Source organism: Harpegnathos saltator, unplaced genomic scaffold, assembly GCF_003227715.2.
Source record: "Harpegnathos saltator strain DR-91 unplaced genomic scaffold, Hsal_v8.6 scaffold627, whole genome shotgun sequence".
NCBI classification, from domain to species: Eukaryota; Metazoa; Arthropoda; class Insecta; order Hymenoptera; family Formicidae; genus Harpegnathos; species Harpegnathos saltator.
In genome coordinates this window covers 316,400-337,289 of record NW_020230457.1, presented here as the reverse complement: position 1 = coordinate 337,289, position 20,890 = coordinate 316,400, and the positions used below count along the sequence as shown (strand labels likewise).

The 20,890-nt window shown below is 38.5% G+C and overlaps 3 protein-coding genes across 9 annotated transcripts; all 3 read right to left on the bottom strand.

Annotated features, from left to right (window-relative positions):
* Nucleotides 1-79: 79 nt before the first annotated feature.
* LOC105187264 (poly(U)-specific endoribonuclease homolog) lies at nt 80-5,393 on the bottom strand. 3 transcript variants are annotated; one of them, XM_025304594.1, is made up of 11 exons: nt 5,130-5,393; nt 4,919-5,022; nt 3,977-4,195; nt 3,782-3,889; nt 3,577-3,672; nt 3,214-3,468; nt 2,824-2,994; nt 2,484-2,636; nt 1,903-2,272; nt 1,086-1,527; nt 80-520 (listed from the first exon to the last, which is right to left on the bottom strand). In XM_025304594.1, the coding sequence occupies exons 2-11, from the start codon at nt 4,974-4,976 to the stop codon at nt 287-289; spliced, it is 2,106 nt and encodes a 701-aa protein (XP_025160379.1). In that variant the 5' UTR covers nt 4,977-5,022; nt 5,130-5,393; the 3' UTR covers nt 80-286. The 3 variants fall into 3 exon arrangements, with proteins under 3 accessions (XP_025160379.1, XP_011146267.3, XP_025160380.1); XM_011147965.3 differs by having other exon boundaries at nt 3,782-3,877; XM_025304595.1 differs by lacking the exon at nt 3,782-3,889 and having other exon boundaries at nt 5,130-5,392.
* Nucleotides 5,394-7,739: 2,346 nt separating this feature from the next.
* Nucleotides 7,740-12,674, bottom strand: LOC105187267 (poly(U)-specific endoribonuclease homolog). Of its 3 annotated transcripts, none has more exons than XM_025304592.1 (9): nt 12,440-12,674; nt 11,566-11,736; nt 10,662-11,201; nt 10,523-10,585; nt 10,264-10,437; nt 9,923-10,069; nt 9,467-9,770; nt 8,631-9,075; nt 7,740-8,070 (listed from the first exon to the last, which is right to left on the bottom strand). In XM_025304592.1, exons 1-9 carry the CDS (start codon nt 12,495-12,497, stop codon nt 7,837-7,839), a joined length of 2,136 nt encoding a protein of 711 aa, XP_025160377.1. In that variant the 5' UTR covers nt 12,498-12,674; the 3' UTR covers nt 7,740-7,836. The 3 variants fall into 3 exon arrangements, with proteins under 3 accessions (XP_025160377.1, XP_011146274.2, XP_011146275.2); XM_011147972.3 differs by having other exon boundaries at nt 11,557-11,736; nt 12,440-12,672; XM_011147973.3 differs by having other exon boundaries at nt 9,467-9,764; nt 11,557-11,736; nt 12,440-12,669.
* Nucleotides 12,675-13,178: 504 nt separating this feature from the next.
* Nucleotides 13,179-20,358, bottom strand: LOC105187268 (intraflagellar transport protein 81 homolog). Of its 3 annotated transcripts, none has more exons than XM_011147974.3 (13): nt 20,086-20,357; nt 19,865-20,013; nt 19,604-19,715; nt 17,801-17,917; nt 17,671-17,730; nt 15,200-15,352; nt 14,826-15,104; nt 14,391-14,708; nt 14,165-14,306; nt 13,882-14,030; nt 13,742-13,822; nt 13,505-13,674; nt 13,179-13,349 (listed from the first exon to the last, which is right to left on the bottom strand). In XM_011147974.3, the coding sequence occupies exons 1-13, from the start codon at nt 20,188-20,190 to the stop codon at nt 13,253-13,255; spliced, it is 1,932 nt and encodes a 643-aa protein (XP_011146276.1). In that variant the 5' UTR covers nt 20,191-20,357; the 3' UTR covers nt 13,179-13,252. The 3 variants fall into 3 exon arrangements, with proteins under 3 accessions (XP_011146276.1, XP_019698798.1, XP_019698797.1); XM_019843238.2 differs by having other exon boundaries at nt 13,300-13,349; nt 13,485-13,674; nt 20,086-20,358; XM_019843239.1 differs by lacking the exon at nt 20,086-20,357 and having other exon boundaries at nt 19,604-19,711; nt 19,865-19,902.
* Between the last annotated feature and the right edge of the window lie 532 nt (nt 20,359-20,890).

Sequence of the window (20,890 nt, the reverse complement as noted above, 5' to 3'; positions counted from 1 at the left end):
AATCGGTATAAGTTTCATCTCTGATTGGTGCGTGAAAAAAAAGTTGCTAAAATTCAACCCAGTTGTGATGGCAGTTTGAGATCCTGCGCGTGATGTCACATAATAAAGTAATTACGGCAATGGTCACTGTCTTACCGACTTGAGACTTGAGGGAGATCAGTCGGAGTGGCGAGAAGCATCATCTTAGAGTTGATACAAACTGTGCAATTATATATGATTTATTTTATTTACTATAAAGTATATAAGAAATGTACAATTTTTGACAGGTATATTTTGTACAGCATCCTCAGATTTCCGGGTACGCCGTTCCGATCAGATCTTGTCCTCTGTATTTAAATTTATACGTCACTATGTTGAATTTTGTTCCTCCTAAAGACACGGGACATTTTCCGTTCGGTCTCGCGTAAAAGCAGACGGTGTAGAGCGCCATTTCCAGTTCAGGCGAGGTGCCGACGAACATCGTCGTAACTGGCTTGTCGTGACCATTGAATTTCACGTATACCTTGACAATGGACCCTTTCTGCGGAGTAAAAAGCGAACTCACGTTCGTACATTTGTTTCTTTGACGTTTACAAATCATCAGACATAATCGAAGCAAACTTTGTGCAATTTAAGACTCCTGCCCCTCGCCGCGGAATTTTTGTTTAATGACATTAGAAACGGATCTATACTAAAACTTCCTACGGATTATGTCGAAATAAAAAGATATACCAATAAAATGATATTTATAATCAAAGTACACACAAGTTTTTAAATCCTCCGACAATTTTCCTTCTGCTCTATCAATAAATAACTAATAATAATATGACATTAATATGATTAGCGTCCTTTTTGAGCTACCTTTTCTCATGAACTTCTCGCGTTAATTTTTTGCCTGTTTATTGACTGCTTCGACAAAAGAGAAGTTTCCGGAGCATTTTAGAAATGCGCTTAATCTATTGTATCATCTTACGAATATTTTTATCTTTTGGACGTAACGCGTAGGAATATTCAACATGAATTTTCTCGCTTCTGTCGTCATGATCCAAGATGGCTGCGGCGAGGAAACAAGAAACTTAAACTCTATTTGTCGAGAAATCACTTACGTTTCCTAAATCGACTTTGTTCATATAACCCAAGTAGTCGATGTGTCTCTTCGTCTCTTCTGCATTGAAGTAGATCCAATTATGTAGCCCATATATCTCCGTACCAGAATCCGCTTGCCTCGTTTCCGCCATGAAGGCCTGCTCGAATCCGGCGCTACCGATTTTACCTTGCCCGCGTGAGAACAGATTGAACCAGATTCCCCTCAATGTGTCTCTGTACTTGTAATAATCTTGCTGCACGAATCCTTTATCCGCGAGAAAACGCATCGCGGCGGACATCACGCTCGTACTTAAGAAAGTGTCGATAAGGAGCTTCTCCTCTTGTCTTTGCACTGGACTGATGTACTCGTCCATATGAGTGTCCAGTTGATAATTGTCGAATATCGACAGGACCCTCTGAATCGTGGGAATCTGGAAAGCCTCGGCGCTCACTGTAAGTAGCCTGCGGATATACAGCTTGATTAATTCATTGACATAGTGACAGCGAATAATAGTTAAGCTTTAGTGATCCGTTAAACCTTACCTGCAATATGCTCTTTACTTTATATTTATTTCTCTTTATCTTTCTCTTTTTGACTTATACCTTATATCTCAAGCCACGAAAAATTAAGGATAAGAAATAGGAAACAGAGAGCACATTGTAGATCAGGCTTTATAAGTACGTATGCCATATTTTGGACGCATAGCGAACTTTAAGAGTGCCTCTCCGATTCTCAGGATGGAACAACGTTATATGTGATATTCACATAAGAAGAACAGAACTTGGGATTATGTTCAGAATAAGGACCTAGTCCACACTTTTAAGTATGATTCTTACGGCTGTGGAGCTTGGTCTGTCGGACTACCGCTGGTAGTCTTCTGTTGCAGATTAAGTGTTATGTATTGGTTTGCATTATTCATCTCTTTGATGTAGAGCGTTTCGGTCAGCTTTTCTAAGTCCTCATCAGTAACTGTATTCTCTTTGCTGTATGTTGGATTACTGGAGTATATTGGATTACTGGAGTATACTTTTTTTTCCTTTGGTTTCGTGTCATCATCCGTATCATCATCCGTGTTATCCTTCTTCTTGTCTGGAATAAGGTCCATGATGGAAGGGCCTGTCACCAGATTTGGTAAAGAAATTGGCCCAGGTACTTCTGGCGGTCCTTCTGCCGGTCTTTTCGTCGTGGTTTTATGTTTATTCTCACCTAATTCCAAGTTCTTGATGAGTAATAAGATAGTGGATTCCTCTTCGTCGTTAAATAGGTTTAATTGATTACTATGCTGTTAAACACATATTCATCAGAGACAACTTCATCTCTCCACTTATGTCAATAAACAAAAGACACGAAACAAAGTGGTACTTGCTTGAGAGCGTAAGTTAGGCAATTTTACGTTAGGCAACATGGAATTATGTACTTGATGCTGGTTCTTCAGAGAGTTCTGTAGGTGAAGAAGATCTGCTACCACCAACATTCGCCTTTGATTTTCCCGAGGTCGAAGAAGAAGCCGTAGAAGAAGATGTACCTGGTTTGTTCTGGTTGTCTCCGGCGGCACCTGCGGTCTTTGTGTCTGCACAAGCACGAAAATTCAATCATAGAAAATAGTCAACCTCTCATTAAACCAATCGACCCACTGTCTCAAGATTTATTATTCCGTTCTAAATTACATCTCCAACTATTACAGGCAATAAGACTCTTCTTGCATGCACTAGTTATATAGATGATAAGAAGAGTATACTGAAAGTGATTAAACGTACCCGATACACTCGTACTCGGTTGTCCAGGATACTCGGATTGTCTCGGCGACCCCATCGAAGCGAATCTGCTGCCACCATCAGCAACGTCAGCAAACGATTCTCTAGAATTAGGAGATGAAGGTGTACCCGGTCTGCTCCGATCATTGGAAGTAGAAGTCCCAGCGATACGACCTGTATTAGATTAGATTATGTTTATTTTTTTTTTCGAGATACATTATAGCATAAGAGAATTGTATATGAACAGAGTTTATCAGGTGTCACATGAGGTGTTGGAGGTTGAATGACAATTTTAGGCGTGCTTTCTGATCCTGAACCAACAGAATTTCAATAATAACATAGTGACGTGGAGTTTGGACATTATTAAAACCCTTCAGGTCAGATAATACAGACCTGTGTTTGATGGCTGGTTCGGTTGAGTCGGGATATTTGCTGCTACATGCGAAGCTGTGGGTCGATTTGTTACTTCTGGATTTGACCTTGAGCCTGCAGATAGTGGACTGGGCTGTGTTTGACCACCACTTGTCAGTCCTTGAGATCTTTGAGGTCCTTGAACAGGTACTATCGGTGGCGGTCCTGGATCAGGTATTCTCGGTGGCAGTCCTGGATCAGATACTCTCGGTGGCGGTGCCCCAGCTCCGGTGAGACCTGCAATCCAATCTCGATCATTTTAATCACCACTGACTTCCGATCTACTTGGTCTTGGGAGGGGAAGGGGGTTTGAGCCTGCAGATAGCAGATTGGGCTGTATCTTACCACCACTTGTCGGTCCTTGAAATCCTTGAACAGGTATTCTCGGTGGCAGTCCTGGATCAGATACTCTCGGTGGCGGTGCCCCAGCTCCGGTGAGACCTGCAATCCAATCTCGATCATTTTAATCACCACTGACTTCCGATCTACTTGGTCTTGGGAGGGGAAGGGGGGTTTGAGCCTGCAGATAGCAGATTGGGCTGTATCTTACCACCACTTATCGGTCCTTGAAATCCTTGAACAGGTATTCTCGGTGGCAGTCCTGGATCAGGTACTCTCGGTGGCAGTGCCCCAGCTCCGGTGAGACCTGCAGTCCAATCTCGATCATTTTTACTACTACTGACTTCTGGTCTACTTGGTCTTGGGAGGCTTGAGCCTGCAGATAGTAGATTGGGCTGTGTCTTACCACCACTTGTCGATCCTTGAAATCCTTGAACAGGTACTCTCGGTAGCGGTCCTTCAGCGGTGAGATCCGCAGCCCAATTTCGATAATTTTGACCACCATCGATTTCCGGTCTATTTAGTCTTTGACCGGCAATATCCAAGCCGATTTTTGTTCCTAGACTGGTAGGTAGACTGGCTCTAGTGATTCCTACGTTAATGGCAAGTCCTGGGTTAGCAGCACCTGGTGATGACAAAAGTTCGTATCTTTGTTGTAAAAGTTCTTAAGTAATTTAATCGTGTGAAAATTCGAATCTCCTTGAATACAGTTCGAAACTAAAAATAAACACGAGAGAATACAGACGTACATATATTATATCGCGATAATAATTGATTTATAAGTCTTTCCAAACATTCAAGACTCTCAAGGATTTTCCGCTTCGAGTAATACCTGAAATGATACGCGAAGAATATCGTTGTGCATTCGAAGTAATTTGATTGAATATTCATTATTAGTAGTACTTATTACACTGATTCTCCTATGTTTACAGCTGGTGCTGACGATTTTTGATACAATATTCGCATTTGTTGTTTGTAAGATTCATAAAAATTCTTAAACGCGTAATTATATTTATTCTACTATCGTCAAACGTTGTAAATATTATCGACGACAACCATTTCAATTTTCATGCCAAACTTTGAGCTATTGCATATTTATTCGTCCTCAAATTTATCTATATTTGATCTTTCAACGTTCTTTGTGCATATACAGTTCACAACAGGATTTCACTCTAATTATTTACGTAATTAAAAAATTCTACGTCATGCATGCATTATGTCGTCTATGACGCATGCTCTATTATTTTCCTCGATTCTTTTTATCGCACGATATTCTGCTTCTCGGAATATGTTTTTATCTTGGTAAAAATCTTGACGAGAAACATAGCTAAATAACAGAAAAACTTACCAATAAAGAGTGACAGCGAAATTACGAAAATGATGAAATATCGATTTTTCATCATCATGATTTACCGCGAAAGCTGACAAACGCTGTGTCCAGGTTGGTCCTTTCTGATAAAATATATTTTAGATTTATAGTAATTTATAGTATTTATTATAGTATAAATTATAGTATAAAGTATAGTATAGTATTTATTATAGTAATTTATGTAACTGACTTCTCCTGATCCTGGAGCTGGCGATGCGTGAACGTGCTACGTGGTTCACGTGTGAAGTAAGACTGCGTTCCGACTGCGTCCTGCGTCTGATTGCCTTGAAGCAATCAGTTTCCTAGCCTCTCCGACTCATATGTAAGTAACACAACTCTAGGTTTTGACAGAGAGCTGCTCAAACGGCCATGACAACGGGATGATATCATTTCTCGGTCTTGAATTCAGTTCTGTTAATGTCTCGAAGGACATTTCAGGATTCACCGCGAATCATCATGAAAGCAAAATGAAAATAATATTAAAAGCACGCGCTTCTCTCCTAAAAACTTAAGGACATTGTACATGAAAAAATATTTCAATATGTTTTTTAATTCTCTTGCAGTTGTTCAATATTTGTGTTCTACAAGGATACTAAAAAGAGGGTACTGTGTAAAACAGAAAAACGATTTTAAATAAAATTATAGTTAGATACATTCTTTATAAACCTGTTTCATACATTGTTTTTAAAATTATGAAGATGAATAGGATACCGTAAAACAGAACTGAGCTCAGCTATTTGCAGTACAATATATTTTTTTGTATATTTTACTTCATTGCATATTTAAAATATTTTCGACATCTAGCGTTTATATCTTCTACTAAAAATATGTACGCATTAATATTAACATTATTGCAACACAAAAGTTTCAGCACCTCCTATTTGTACAACTATGCCGTCGGTCTGTTTATTCATTTCAGCACATTAAATCTTACATGAAAAGATCCTAGAATATGTTAATTTTTTATTAAATTCACCAAAGTCTATATCGAACGATTTTATAATAATTTTTCTTGATGTTTCTGAACACTTCTTCTCTACTCAAACTATTATATACAGGGTGCACGATTTATCTGAAGATATTGAAATATCTCGAGAACTATGCATTGGATAAAAAAAAGTGGTTAATGAAAGTTGTTAATCTCGAAGGGGGACATCCAATGATACCAAACTCGACATCCCACCCCACCCCCTGGGGATGGGGGTTGGGGGCAACTTTGAAATCTTAAATGGAAACCTCCATTTTTTATTGCAGATACGGATTCTACGTCACAAAATACGTAAATTTTGTCCGAAACTTTTTTTTTGATTCGTGATAGATGGCGCTGTAATCGCAAAAAATTATATTTTCCGCAATTCTCCAGAAATAATATTCTCAATTCTCCAGATTCGCAATTCTCCAGATATAAAGGGTGTCCCAAAATTCACGCAAGAAGTAATTTTGATAGAAAACACAGGTTTATAATTAAAAATTGTAAATTTTTTATTTCTACCTCAGGATTGTCAGCGTTCACATGGATCACAGGCACAGTGCTCTTGGCCAGATCCATGCAATACCTCAACGATCGGCCTCTCAAGGGCAGAGTTGTGAAGCCTAATTGATTGTTAATTACCAAGTGAACTGTATCGTCGATCGGCTTCTCAAGGGCAGAGTTGTGAAGCCTAACTGATTGTTAATTATCAAGTGAACCGTATCGCCGATCTGGAAGTGCGGCACTCTGCTTAGGGCCAAACATTCTCGATTAATTCCTTGCCCAGTGTAGGCGGCGTTTCCGTGTACCTAGCGAAGCATTCTAGATATTGGAATATTGGATGCAGGTACGCATTGGGATGTAGTGATAGGAGGTGGTAGCGCAAAGGCGATAGCAAAATCAGATATGTCAATACGGACGATCGACCTCTTGACGAAGACGACGTTTTTCGCAGCGCGCGATTCCGCGACTTACTTGGATATTTATCACTTTATCGCTCCATTGCGTGTTGTCGTCCTGGCCGTATGCACCTTCCTCGATCGTCTGCATGATAGCTCGCGTTTTCCCCATTGTTACCGGATTTACTATCTCCAAGGGCGACGGATTGCGCAGCATAGTGAAGTGAATACTCTTCCCGCCCACGTCGAGGTCGGTGGAGCTGATGAGGTGGCTGATCACGTCCCCGGTGCATCTCGTTGCATCCGGGAATTCGGAGAGTCCTCGTAATTTATGAAATAGCTTCTCCGGTGGAAACTTGAGCAGTCCGGTCAATAAATTAAATCACCCGCAATGCGCCGCGCACAGAATAAAGTGTTCCAAACTGTCTGGAATAATAATACGACGGTTGAAAGAATTGTTCTACTCGCGAATGCTGCCGATATATAAGGCATCGACAAGAATGAAATTTGCCGGCTTCAGTACGACTGAACTGACTGAGTGAAATTGCACGCGTGCAACGGTTTAGTCATGCGAGTTGACCTCTCCCTCTCTCCTCTCATGTTTTTATGTTATCTGCCTGTTTACACTTTCTATCGAGCCCACTTTTGCAATTATCTTCCACCGCAACTAGCCGCCATGCAGAAATAACTTCTGTTCCTGTTATAAAAGTAAATGTAAAAATATGAAACATCGACGTTTCAAATCGGTAAGTTTCATTTCTGGTTGGCGCGTGAAAAAAAGTTGCTAAAATCCAATCCAGTTCTGATGGCAGTTTGAGATTCTGCACGAGATGTCACATATTGAATAAAGTAATTACGGCAATAGTCACTGTCTTACCGACTTTAGAGTTGAGGGAGATCAGTCGGAATGGCGAGAAGCGTCATCTTAGAGTTGATACAAACTGTGCAATCATGTATGGTTTATTTTATTTACTATAAGGTATACAAGAATTGTACAATCTCTGAGGGGTACATTTTGTACGGCATCCTCAAATTTCCGGGTACGCCGTTCCGATCAGATCTTTTCCTCTGTATTTAAACTTGTACGTCACTATGTTGAATTTCGTTCCTCCTAAAGACACGGGACATTTTCCGTCCGGTCTCGCGTAGAAACAGACGGTGTAGAGCGCCATTTCCAGTTCAGGCGAGGTGCCGACGAACAACGCTGTAACTGGCTTGTCGAGACCATTGAATTTCGCGTGCACCTTGACGATGGACCCTTTCTGCGGAGCAAAAAGCGAACTCATGTTCGTACATTCATTTCTTTGACGTTTACAAATCACCAGGCGTGATCGAAGCAAACTGTGCAATTTAAGGCTCCTGGCCTCTCGCCACGGAATTCTTATTTAATGACATCAGAAACGAATCTATATTAAAACTTTCTACTCACTACGGATTATGTCGAATTAAAAAAATATACCAAAAAAGCGATGTTTATAATCAGGTACATTTTTAAAATCTTCCGAAAATTGTCCTTTTGTACTATCAATAAATAACTGTAACATTAACACGATTAACTTCCTTTTTGAGCTACCTTTTCTTATGATTCTCTCGCGGTAATTTTTCGTCAGTTTATTAATTGCTTCGGCAAAAGCGAAGTTTCTGAACTTTTAAAAAATTTAAAAAATGCGATTGCATGTATCGTGTTACAAATATTTTTATCTTTTGGACGTAACCCGTAGGAATATTCAACATGAATTTTTTCGCTTCTGTGGTCGTGATCCAAAATGGCTGCGGCGAGGAAACAAGAAACTTAAACTCTATTTATCGAGAAATCACTTACGTTTCCTAAATCGACTTTGTTGATATAACCCAAGTAGTCGACGCGTCTCTTCGTTTCTTCTGCATTGAAGTAGATCCAATTGTGTAGCCCGAGTACCTCCTGAGTGCCTGAATCCGCTTGCCTCGTCTCCGCCATGAAGACGTGCTCGAATCCGGTGCTTCCGATCTTACCTTGCCCGCGTGAGAATAGATTGAACCAGATTCTTCTCAGGGTGTCTTTGTACTCGTAATAATCCTGCCGCATGAATCCTTTATCTGCGAGGAAACGCATCGCGGCAGACATCACGTTCGTACTTAAGAAAGTGTCGACAAGGAGACTCTCCTCTTGCCTTTGCGCTGGACTAATGTACTCGTTCGTATGAGTGTCCAATTGATAATTGTCGAATATCGACAGGACTCTTTGAATCGTGGGAATCTGGAAAGCCTCAGCGCTCACTGTAAGTAGCCTGCGGATACACAGCTTGATGAATTTATTGACACAGATCCAGCGAATAATAGTTAAGCCTTAATGATCCGTTAAGCCTTATCTGCAATTTGTTTTCTATTTCTTTCTCCATATCTCTTTTTGACTTACATCTTACATCTCAAGCCAGGAGAACATAAAGAATAAAAAATAGAAAGCAGAGAGCACATTGTAGATCAAGCTTTAGAAGTACATATGCCATATTTTGGATGCATAGCGAACTGTAAGAGTGCTTTTCTGATTTTCAAGCTGGAACAACGTTGTATGTGACGTTCACGTAAGAGGAACAGAACTTGAGATTAGAGAGGCACATTTAGCGTTCGCCATACGTCCAGAATAAGGACTTAGTCCACACTTTTAAATATGATTCTTACGGCTGTGGAGCTTGGTCCGTCGGGCTACCGCTGGTGGTCTTCTGTTGCAGATTGAGTGTTATGTATCGGTTTGCATTATTCGTCTCTTTGATGTAGAGCGCTTCGGACAACTTCTCTAAGTCCTCGTCAGTAACTGTATTCCCTTTGCTGTATGTTGGATTACTGGAATATACTTTTTTGTTTGGATCCGCGGCACCCGTGGCCGGAGTAACGCCAATGGTGGACGTGCCTCTCGCCGGTTCTGGCCGAGAATCGCCAGGTTGTGCCGGTCTTCCCGTGGTTCTACGTTCATTCTCACCTAGTTCCAGTGATTTAATTGATTACTATGCTGTTAAACGCGTGTTCATCATAACCTCATCTCTCCACTTATGTCAATAAGCAGAAGACACGGAAAGTGGTACTTACTTGAGAGCGTCAGTTAGGCAATTACGTACGTTATAGGCAACATAGACGTACCTGGTACAGGTTGTCTAGGGAGGCCTGTAGGTGAAGAAGGTCTGCTACCACCGGCAGCAACGTCCGCCCATGATTTTCCTGAAGTTGGAGAAGAAGGCGTACCTGGTCTGTTCTGGTTGGCTCCAGCGGCACCTGCAGGGTTTATGCCTGCACAAGCATAAAAATTCAAGCATAGAAAATAGTCAACCCTTCATTATGTTAAACTAATCCATCCACTGTCTCAAAATTTATTATTCCGTTCTAAATTACATCTCCAACTACTGGCAATAAAACTCTTTTTGCCTACACTAGTTGTATAGACAATAAGAAGAGAATACTGAAACGTGAGTGATTAAACGTACCCGGTATACTCGCACTTGGTTGTCTAGGATACTCGGGTTGTCTCGGCGACCCTGTCGGCGAAGCGGGTCTGCTGCCACCACCAGCAACGTCAGCAAACGATGCTCCTGAATTTGGAGAAAAAGGGCTACCCGGTCTGCTGCGATCATCGGAAGTAGAAATCCCAGTGATAGGATCTGTATTAGATTAGATTATGTTTAATTGTTTTCCAGATATATTGTACACCATAAGAGAATTGACGTGTATATGAACAGAGTTTACCAGGTATCACATGAGGTTTTGGAGGTTGTATGGCAATTCTAGGCATGCCTCCTGATCCTGAACCTACAGAATTTCATTAATGACATAGTGACGAGGAGTTTTGACATTATTGAAATCCTTCAGGTTAAATGATACAGACCTGTGTTTGATGGCTGGTTCGGTTGAGTCGGGATGTTTGCTGGTATATGCGAAGCTGCGGGTCGATTCGTTGCTTCTGGATTTGGCCTTGAGTTTGCAGATGGTAAACTGGGCTGCGTCTGGCCACCACTTGTCGGTCCTTGAGGTCTTTGAGGTCCTTGAGGTACTTGAGACCCTTGAGGTACTTGAGGCCCCTGAGGTCCTTGAGGTCCTTGAGGCCCTTGAGGTACTTGAGGCCCCTGAGGTACTTGAGGTCCTTGAGCTACTTGAGGTCCTTGAGATACTTGTGGTCCTTGAGGTCTCTGAGGTCCTTGAACGGGTCCTCTCGATGGCTGGTTTCCGGACAGCTCTCCAGTTCCGGTGAGACCTGCAGCCCAATCTCGATAATTTTGACCACCACCGACTTCCGGTCTACCTGGTCTTGGACCAGCGATATCCAGGCCAACTTCTGTTCCTGGATTAGGTCGACTGGGTCGCGCATTATTTCGTATATTTTGTCCAGTAGTTCCTACGCCAATGGCAAGTCCCGGGTTAGCAGCACCTGATGATGGCAAAAGTTCGCATCTTTGATGTGAAAGTTCTCAAGTAATTGAACTATATGAAGATACGAATCGCTTGATTCGACAGCATCCTGAGTGCTGTTCGAAACTGGTTGTCCTGCCCAAGATCTCGACAAAAACTTGAGAATCGTGAATGTGCTTTGAATCCTCGCAATCTTACGAAAGATAAACACGAGAGAATACAGATGTAGATGGATTATACCGCAACAATAATTTATTTACAAATCTTCTTAAACATTTGACTCTCAAGGAGTTTTCGCTTCGAATAATACCTGAAATGCTATAAGAAGAATATCGTTCAAAGTAATATGATAAGTTCATTGTTAGTAGTGGTACCTATTATACCAGTTCCTGTGTTCACAGCTGGTGCCGTCGATCCTTTGGGCGTCGTGACCTGTGGCCCGACTATGTTTGGTATTGGAGTAGCAGTAGGTTGAACATTTTCGGGGGTCGGTGTTGTGGTAGTAGTTGTAGTGGTCTCCTTTTTCCAAAACTTCCATCCCGCTTCGCTGTTCCCTAAGACATATGTCGAGATTAGCGAAATCTTACAAACGAAATTATAATTTGGCGCGCACGAGTGCGTGTGTGTTATCGATATCTCGAATATTAATATCATCATTTTGCAAAAAATGCTCTATTAGGCTGAAGGAACTTGAAATAAGCAGAAAATTATTGGCTTGATATTCTCACGGAGATCTGGGTCAGTTTATATTTTCAACGTTATTTATCATGTTCATTTATGATGTTTGGGTCAAAGTGGTCATTTGAGATATCGAAGTAATCTGATCGTTTCAATAGCATATTGTACATTTCAAATAATGTAATTTTCGCATTTGTTGTTTATAAGATTCATAAAAATTCTTAAACGCGTAATTATATTTATTCTATTATCATTGAACAATGTAAATATTATCGACGACAATCATTCCAATTTTCATGTCAAACTTTGAGCTATTGCATATTCGTCTTCAAATTTATCTACATTTCATCTTTCAACATTCTTTGTGTATACACAGTTCTCAATACACTGAATGGGATTTCATCGTAATTTACATAATTGAAAAATACCACTTCATGCATATACTACGTGATCTATGACGCATGCCTAAATACTTTCCTCGATTTTTCTTTTTATCGCACGATATTCTGCTTCTCGGAATATCTTTATCTTGGTAAAAATATTGACGGAAAACACAGCTAAATAATGGAAAAAACTTACCAATAAAAAGTGACAGCGAGATAACGAAGATGATGAAATAACGGTTTTTCACTGTCATGATTTATTACCGCGAACGCTAACAAACGCTGCGTCCAGGTTGGTCCTTTTTGATAAAATATATTTTGGCAATTTATATAACTGATTTCTCTCGATCCTGGAGTTAGCGATGCGTGAACGTGCTACGTGGTTCACGTGTGAAGTAAGACTGCGTCCCTGCTCGCATCTGACTGCCTCGAAGCAATCAGTTTACTTTCCCCTGGCCTCTCCGACTTATGTGTAAGTAATACGACTCCAGGCTCTGACAGAGAGCCGCTCAAATGACCATGACAACGAGATGATGTCACTTCTCGATCTTGAATTCGATTCTGTTAATGTCTCGAAGGACATTTCAGAATTCATCATGAATCATGATGAAAGCAAAATTAAAATAATATTAAACGCACGCACTTCTCTCCTAAAAAGTTGTAAAGATATTGCACATGAAAAAATATTTCAATATGTATTTTTAACTCTCTTGCAACTCTGTTCAATATTTGTGTTCTACAAGGGTACTAAAAAGAGGGTACTGTATAAAATAGAAAACCGATTTTAAATAAAATTACAATTAGAAACATTCTTTATAATCCTGTTTCGTAAGTTGTTTTTAAAATTATGAAGATGAGTAGGATACCGGACTAAAACAGGAAGACTGAGCTCAGCTATCTACAGTTCAATACGTTTTTTGTATATTTTACTTTATTGCATATTTAAAATATTTTCTACATCTAGCGTTTGTATATTCTACTAAAAATACCTACGCAATTAATATTAACATTATTGCAACACAAGGGTTTCAGCTCCTCCTCTTCGTACAACTATGCCGTCGGTCTGCTTACTCATTTCAGCACATTGAATCTTACATGAGAAGATCCTAGAATGTTATTTTTTTTTAAATTCATCAATGTATATCGAAAAATTTTATATTACTACTTCTTGATCTTTATGAGCGTATTCTCTTTACTTAAACTATTATACTTGTTATTAATCTTGTTGTCGCAAAAGATACCTGTCAGACTTTATGCTTACGATATAATATTATTCCATTGTTGTGTCTGATTTTCAGACTGCATAGTGTGTTCTTTTATTTTCTCTCGTTCTTTGTTCAAATTTTTTAATTCCTCTTCTGCTGATATGATTTTTTTACGCAATTCTTGTTTTAACGTTTGTCCTACATTATCGAGATCACCATTGTTAGTCTGAAACGAAATCGACGTAAATTTTAATAAGAATAAAGATTGATATTGTTATCTAAAGAATATTTACTTCTGCTTCGCTATGTAGTTTCTCTTCAATAATTTTCATTTTCGCGATGTTTTCTTCAAGTTGCTGTTTATCTTCAGTATTCTACAATACAGCGCTCAATGTTATACTCATCGTGGTCTATTCTTCGATGCATAAATTACCTTTAATAATTTATCCTTCAGTCGCTTCGTTTCGGATAGCAAATCACTCGTTGTATTTTTCATAGTCGTTTCCACCGTGTTGTGACTCTTGGACGCCTTTTGATATCTCTCGTCAACATCACGCGCTATCTGCCGTAGCGCTTTGATATCTGTAACATATATTTTTTAAACAAATTCTATTAAAATTTTGCGAAATATACATTATATTTCGATAATATTAATTGATGTAAATTGGCCGTGAATAAAACCTACTCGATTTCACGCAAGCGAAATTCATTATTACCTTTTATGATGGGAGTCAGATTGGTACGGAGAGCCAGTATTGAATGAGACAATTGAATGTTTGTCGTTAAGGCATTGTCCGACATGTAGTTTTCCGGAATGACTATTTTTGATACAATATCCGCCTGATAAGACTGAGCTATCTGAAAAATGATGGCATTCATATTAATCCATTTTTAAGCAATATACGAGTTGTCAGACGCCAATATTAGAGATTTCGATAATACCTGGCCTTCTAAAATAGCCACTGTTCGATGTAGCACACCACTTTCCGCTTTCAAGCCAGCAATCTCTGCCTTGCAGCGCTTGTACAGCGTACTCTTGGTCTTCAAGCGATTAACATACTTCTTCAGCTCCTCTGCTCGAGGTGCCGACGTCTCTAACAGAGCTCTCGAGTGATCTTGCTTCTCTTTCAATCGAAGCTGCAATTCCTCCAGAGAACTCTCGACCTTCTCCAAACGTTCAAGAGCGTTTCGCTTCATGTTCCCGACAGCGGCCGCTTGTTGCCTAAACGGTTCCATTTTGTCGATATCGTTTTTAGATATCTACAACATGCATCATGAAAGTTTACTAGCAACGAGAATAAGATTTTTTTTTTTAATATTATTTCACATAGATTATTCACTCATGCTTAAGCACGTAGTCATTCCTGAAATACGCACTTTGGACTCCACCAAATCCTGGATGTCCTTCAGTATGGCATCCAATTCGTTTCTCATGCCTATGATCTTGTCCGAGCCCAGGTAGGGGTATCCCTTGACTATCGACAAAGCTCTCATTCGATTCTTCTTCGCGTTTAATTCAGATGGAAGCTTCTCCTTTACAATCGCAGTTTGCACCGTCACCTCTTCCAGCAAATGTTGAATCAATATATGCGGCGTGAGTCCGACACCGTCGCGCTTCAAAATTTGCAACTCGCGTTCCACCCGTTGAAGAGAATTCTGGATGCGACAAGGTCAGATTCTATCATCGTAAAAACGCACGCACTTGGAACGGCGAATCAATTGCGAATCGCTATTTCCCACGAGAATTATACCTGTAAGTCAGACATAGTGTCCTCCTCTTGCTCCTTCTGCGACATCAAGTCACGTTCCTTGTCTCTCTCTGTCCGCAACATCTTACAAGAATCCAACAGATGCAGCGCAGGCTCAGCCTTAGACTTGATCTTAGCGATACGCGCCGTCACCGCCTACGTGTTTGCGATAATTTTATCAATTAATATTATATCCATAAATGCGATTGCGTTGTTAGATATTTTAGTTGAACAAACTAATTCTCAAATCATCTTTTTCGTTAACAATAAAATATTCCTATATACTAGGTCATTAAATATGAAATGTCCGATTTCGAATCAAAATTTTGGATTATTATATCTCAAACTGGAAGCAATACAATTAATCAAAGTATGCGCCTAAACTGTCGACACAGTTTTGCTATCTTAATGATGGTAGCTTATTTATGCCAGCAGCGAAGAAGCCTGAAGAGCGAGTGGCGATGAAATCGCGGAAAGCGTTTTCCATAGCTTGTGGAGAATTGAATATTTTTTCTTGCAAGAAGTGGCCCAGTACCTGGAAGAAGTGGTAGTCAGTTGGTGCATGGTCTGGTGAATACGGTGGGTGACGGAGTTTTCCTAAGTCCAGCTCTTGTAGTTTGAGCAGCTTTGTCTTGCAAGAGGTTTGGCTTGTCTCTATTGACCAATCTCGGCTGCTTAATCACAAGCATCTTAATCATTTCGTTCAGTTGGTTACAATAGACATCCTCTGTAATCGATTGACCAGGTTTCATGAAACTGTAACGGATAATACCAACGCTGGACCACCAAACAGATAGCATTAGCTTTTTTATTGAATATTCGGTTTCGGACCATGTTTCGGCACTTCATCTTTATTCAACCATTATGACGAATGTTTGCGATTGTCGAAAAGAATCTATTTTTCATCACACTTAGTAATATGATGTAAAAATGGTTCGCTTTTATGTCGTGATGATAAAGAAAGGCAAGCTTCCAGACGATTTCTCTTCTGATGCTCATTTAACCCTTTAACGCCCGACTTTTTTATAAATGTTTTAAGAATAAAACTTGAGTTTTTTTGAACTGAGACTATAAGTAGTAATAACCAAAAAAAATATCAGAATTTTATATATACGAAAAACTACTTTTCCAATGTAAAGTAATAGTCTACTTCTGAACGAATAAATTTGTATTTTTTTTTGTAAATATAACGGTAAAAATGATAAACATGGACACACTCAGAGATGGTTATCCAGATGGAAAAACCGTGAAACAATTACACGGAAAATCAGCATCAATCGTTTACTTCTGAATAAATGAGTACATGAAGTTTCCGCTTTTCGTTTGTTGGTTTCGTTAGTTTGGTTTCTTTTATCGTTCGTTTTCTGTTTATTGGTAAATATGACTTGGATCCTAAAAGCATATATGAAATGAGCAACCTATATGGAGAAAAATGAAGGGTAATTTATACGACATAACTCTGATAGTCAGCTTAACATTTTTGAGCTGAAACTTTACTATATTTGGTAGTGAAGTTTATCATTCAGAGCGTCAAGCTTACTATTTCAGAAGAATATCTTATAGATCACCATTTAGATAGTCAATCGTCCCTTCATTTTTCGTCGCATAAAAAACTGTAGGTCACCAGGTTTCACGAAAACAGGTTAATTTCTTGATTTTCGTGTCCGCCATATTGGATTCGCCATTTTGAATTTCTGTATTCTTTTAATTTCACATTTCGCATCTGAGAAAGCTTCCAAATGTATAAAATTATAACAGATACCAATCTATTTATTTACAGTGCACTTCTAGATGTCAGTAACAATGTTAACTATGCTTACTTGGAATTTGACAAAACATGTTATCATTAAAACTGAGCTAAAAACAGACTAAACCGAATCTACATACAATCTATATATCATTTTTTGGAAGAAGGATTCACCGTTACAGTGATGCAAAGAAAACGAAAATATCTCCTATTTTGACTAAGTTATGGATTCTTAAACGCGTTTTTGGTAACTATAGTTACCATTAGGCGTTAAAGGATTAACTCATGCGGAACTCATCATTACCCACCTTGGTCTCAAGTACCCACGTGGCTCACTTTCAAGATTAAAATCGTTGAAACGAAACGTCTCAAACCATCGACACATTGTGCGTTCATTAGCCATATATCTTCACCAAATACTTTATTGATATTTCGAGTTGTCTGCGCTGCATTAGTTCCACGACGGAACTCATATTTGAAAATAACACGAATTTTTGGCTCATCCATGGTTACACAAAAAATGCTGTAATAAAGACAATTTGAAAGATAATCACAAAACATGTGTTTGAAGGACTGTGATGGTATACCCCTTCAGGACAAAAACATCAAGAACTGCAAAAGTGAAATGTCAAGAGATATCGACTGTCAAACTTACTAAAGAAAATCGGACATTTTATATTTAATGACCTAATAATAATATAGCAAAGATGAATTATCAGCGACGTACTTCTTTCTCTTTTCCCATCGCTTGTAAATCCGTTGCGAGCTCGGCGGCCGTTTCGACATTCTGCATAAAAAGAGAAAAGAATAGTTACTCACACGACGAAAAGTGAAGAAATTTACATAGTTATCATTACCTTTTTTCCTATCTCTCTTTCCTTATGAACTGCTTTGAATTTGTCAACCAAGGCCAAATATTGTTCGTGTAAGAGGGATATCTCCGAGTCCCCTAAATATTCTGGCGGAATCTCTATCTAATCATAGAAATTTGCACTATTAGTAATCTTTATACAGGGTGAGAAAAAAGTCCTGGATCGGTAAAATATCTCGAAAACCAAGCATTTTAGAAAAAAAATGCTTCGAACAAAAGTTGTATGATTTTAGGAGAGGCATAAAACAACTGTATCATTTTGTTTACAAGTGGCATCACTTTCGAGATATTCACTGATCATTACTTTTCTTGAATGGAAACCCCAATTTTTTATTACACAGTTTTTTCTATCAATTAATTTAAACAACTTTTGTCTGAAATATTTTTCTGTTTGCCTAATATTTTTTTAAGATATTTAAGGAAAACTTGATAATTTTTTCAATATTTAACTTACGATATCTCGTTAACTATTTGTCGAAAGAAAAAGTGATACTAGATTTTATTGCTCTGCTTGGTCTCAAGAATATATTGTTACAACAGCGTCCTGATTTTTGTTAACTTGATGATTTTGAAATTTCCAAAGGTCAATAAGTTAATAAAAGTCAGGGCGCTATTATAACAATATATTCTTGAGATTAAATAGAGCTAAAAAGTTTAGTATCACTTTTTCTTCTGACAAACAGTTAGCGAGATATCGTGAATTAAATATTGAAAAAGTCAGGTTTTCCTTAAATTCTCAAAAAATATTAGGCAAATAAAAAATGTTTCAGTTCAAAAGTTGTTCAAATTAATTGCTAGAAAAAGATAATGTGATAAAAAATTGGGGTTTCCGTTTACGAAAAGTAATGATCGGTGAATATCTGTATGAAAGTGGCGCCATCAGTAAACAAAGTGATACAGTTGTTTTATGCCTCCCTTAAAATCATACAACTTTTGTCTGAAACATTTTTTTCTAAAATGCTTGGTTTTCGAGATATTTTACCGGTCCGGGACTTTTTCCTCTCCCTGTATAATTACACATAGCCAGCTACTACAGGGTGTCTTAAAAATACCGGAACTTCCGGATAACTTTGCAGGATCAAGTTTTCATGAAAAACTTTAAGTACAAAAGTTGTAGAAAATCGAGTAACGGATTTGATGGTGACCTTAGCCATGACTTTCAAGGTCATTTGGAAGTCAACTTGCGTTTTTTAAATGGGAACCCCTATTTTTTATTACACTGTTTTTTTTCTACCAATTAATTTTTGAGGAAAACTTGATAACTTTTTCAATATTTAACTTACGATACCTCGCTAACTATTTGTCGGAAGAAAAAATGGTACTAGACTTTCTTGCTTTATTTAGTCTCAAGAATATATTGTAACAATATATTCTTGAGACTAAATAAAGCAAGAAAGTCTAGTACCACTTTTTCTTCCGACAAATAGCGAGATATCGGTAAGTTAAATATTGAAAAAGTTATCAAGTTTTCCTCAGATATCCAAAAAAATATTAGGCAAATAAAAAAATGTTCTAGACAAAAGTTGTTCAAATTAATTGGTAGAAAAAAAGAGTGTAATAAAAAATAAGGGTTCCCATTTAAAAAACGCAAGTTGACCTCCAAATGATCTTGAAATTCATGGCCAAGGTCACCATCAAGTCCGTTACTCGATTTTCTACAACTTTTGTACTTAAAGTTTTTCATGAAAACTTGATCCTGCAAAGTTATCCGAAGGTTCCGGTATTTTTAAGACACCCTACATAATACATAGGAGCATGTCACGGCCAGGAAGCAAATTTTTGACATTACTTTGACGAGAAAGCGCGACAGATATGCTCTCTTCTGAACAACGTCGATATGCGTCAAAAGCCACATCAGTATAGGATGAATGATGTCAACCTCGCCTCGGGCTAGACCCTGCCTAAAACAAATTTACATTCAAGCAACGAATAAGTTTTCATCGGCTTCTTTTACATTTAATTAAAATTGCTTTCATTTTCACTCATACTTGATAAGATTTAATTTAAAGAGTGAAACGTCGGTCTCTCGGCTGAAATGTTCAAAACGCACCTAAACGTCACAGGATCTACATTGGGTTGGTAATTAAGTATTCGCAAGGCTGTTAAGATGTATATAGAACTTTCTTCCGGAGACTCTATTCTAACATCGACGTCTGATTCATCGCGCTGCTGTATCTTCATCAAGACACTGCATAGTACCTTCAAAAGGACAAATCGAGATGGATTATTGGCGGCAGAAAATACAGCAGAAGTAAAGTAATAAATACATACTAGCAATAAATCTTCGGCGCTCAAGGCGTTGAATCCAATTAAGTTATAATTACGTCCCAATAATTTGTTTACTTCCGTCACGATAAATTTCACGTTCTCGCTCATGACGTCACAATTTCGAGTACCGCGCACTTTTCCGAAAATGACGAGTGCTCCAAGCTCACGCAAACTCTTGTCACGCCGCAACGCGCTACAATCCGCAAGTACGTAACGTTAGGTAGCCGAGTATGAACTAATGCACATTATATATCTCCCGTTGCCCAGACAACGATATATACAAACAGGATAACCATATCGCTCACAAGGAAACATAAGGGACTCGGAAATTTAAAAAATTATGAAACTTTGTGTGGAAATAAAATAGTTCATTCATGATGCAAAACTATTCTTTGTTCGTGCGGAATTCCAGTCTGAGGGGGTGAAACCATCCTTCAAAAAGAAAAAAACCATTTTTAGCGTGTATCTTTTAAAATACGAGGCATGTGCAAAAATAGTTTATATGAAAATTATAATGTATTTCACACTCTTTGCAACTGTATATTCAGATTTTTTAAAACAAAAATTAAAAAAATTAAAAAATTTTTGAAACCCCCTTCGCCTTCTCTCCTTTTACAAAATCTGAATACACAGTTGCAAAGAGTATGAAAGACACTACAACTTTTATATAAACCATTTTTGCCTGCCTTGTATTTTAAAAGATATACGCTAAAAAAAATGAAAATGGTTTTTTTTTTCGAAGGGTGGTTTCACCTCCTCAGACTGGAATTTCGCACGAATAAAAAATAGCTTTGCATTACGGATGAAC

Excerpts from the sequence above, each read along its gene's own strand:
- LOC105187264 (XM_025304594.1), bottom strand. The coding sequence starts at position 4,976 with ATGATGATGAAAAATCGATATTTCATCATTTTCGTAATTTCGCTGTCA. Across the intron at positions 2,273-2,483 it reads CTCTGAAGAACCAGCATCAA|GTGAGAATAAACATAAAACC; the intron begins GTACATAATTCC and ends ACTTGGAATTAG. Across the intron at positions 521-1,085 it reads ACAAAGTCGATTTAGGAAAC|AAAGGGTCCATTGTCAAGGT; the intron begins GTAAGTGATTTC and ends TTTACTCCGCAG.
- LOC105187268 (XM_011147974.3), bottom strand. The coding sequence starts at position 20,190 with ATGAGCGAGAACGTGAAATTTATCGTGACGGAAGTAAACAAATTATTG. Across the intron at positions 19,716-19,864 it reads GTAGATCCTGTGACGTTTAG|GCAGGGTCTAGCCCGAGGCG; the intron begins GTGCGTTTTGAA and ends AATTTGTTTTAG. Across the intron at positions 17,918-19,603 it reads TGTCGCGCTTTCTCGTCAAA|ATAGAGATTCCGCCAGAATA; the intron begins GTAATGTCAAAA and ends TTCTATGATTAG.
- LOC105187267 (XM_011147972.3), bottom strand. The coding sequence starts at position 12,497 with ATGACAGTGAAAAACCGTTATTTCATCATCTTCGTTATCTCGCTGTCA. Across the intron at positions 10,438-10,522 it reads AAAACCTCATGTGATACCTG|ATCCTATCACTGGGATTTCT; the intron begins GTAAACTCTGTT and ends AATCTAATACAG. Across the intron at positions 9,076-9,466 it reads ACGGACCAAGCTCCACAGCC|GCTACTTACAGTGAGCGCTG; the intron begins GTAAGAATCATA and ends GTGTATCCGCAG.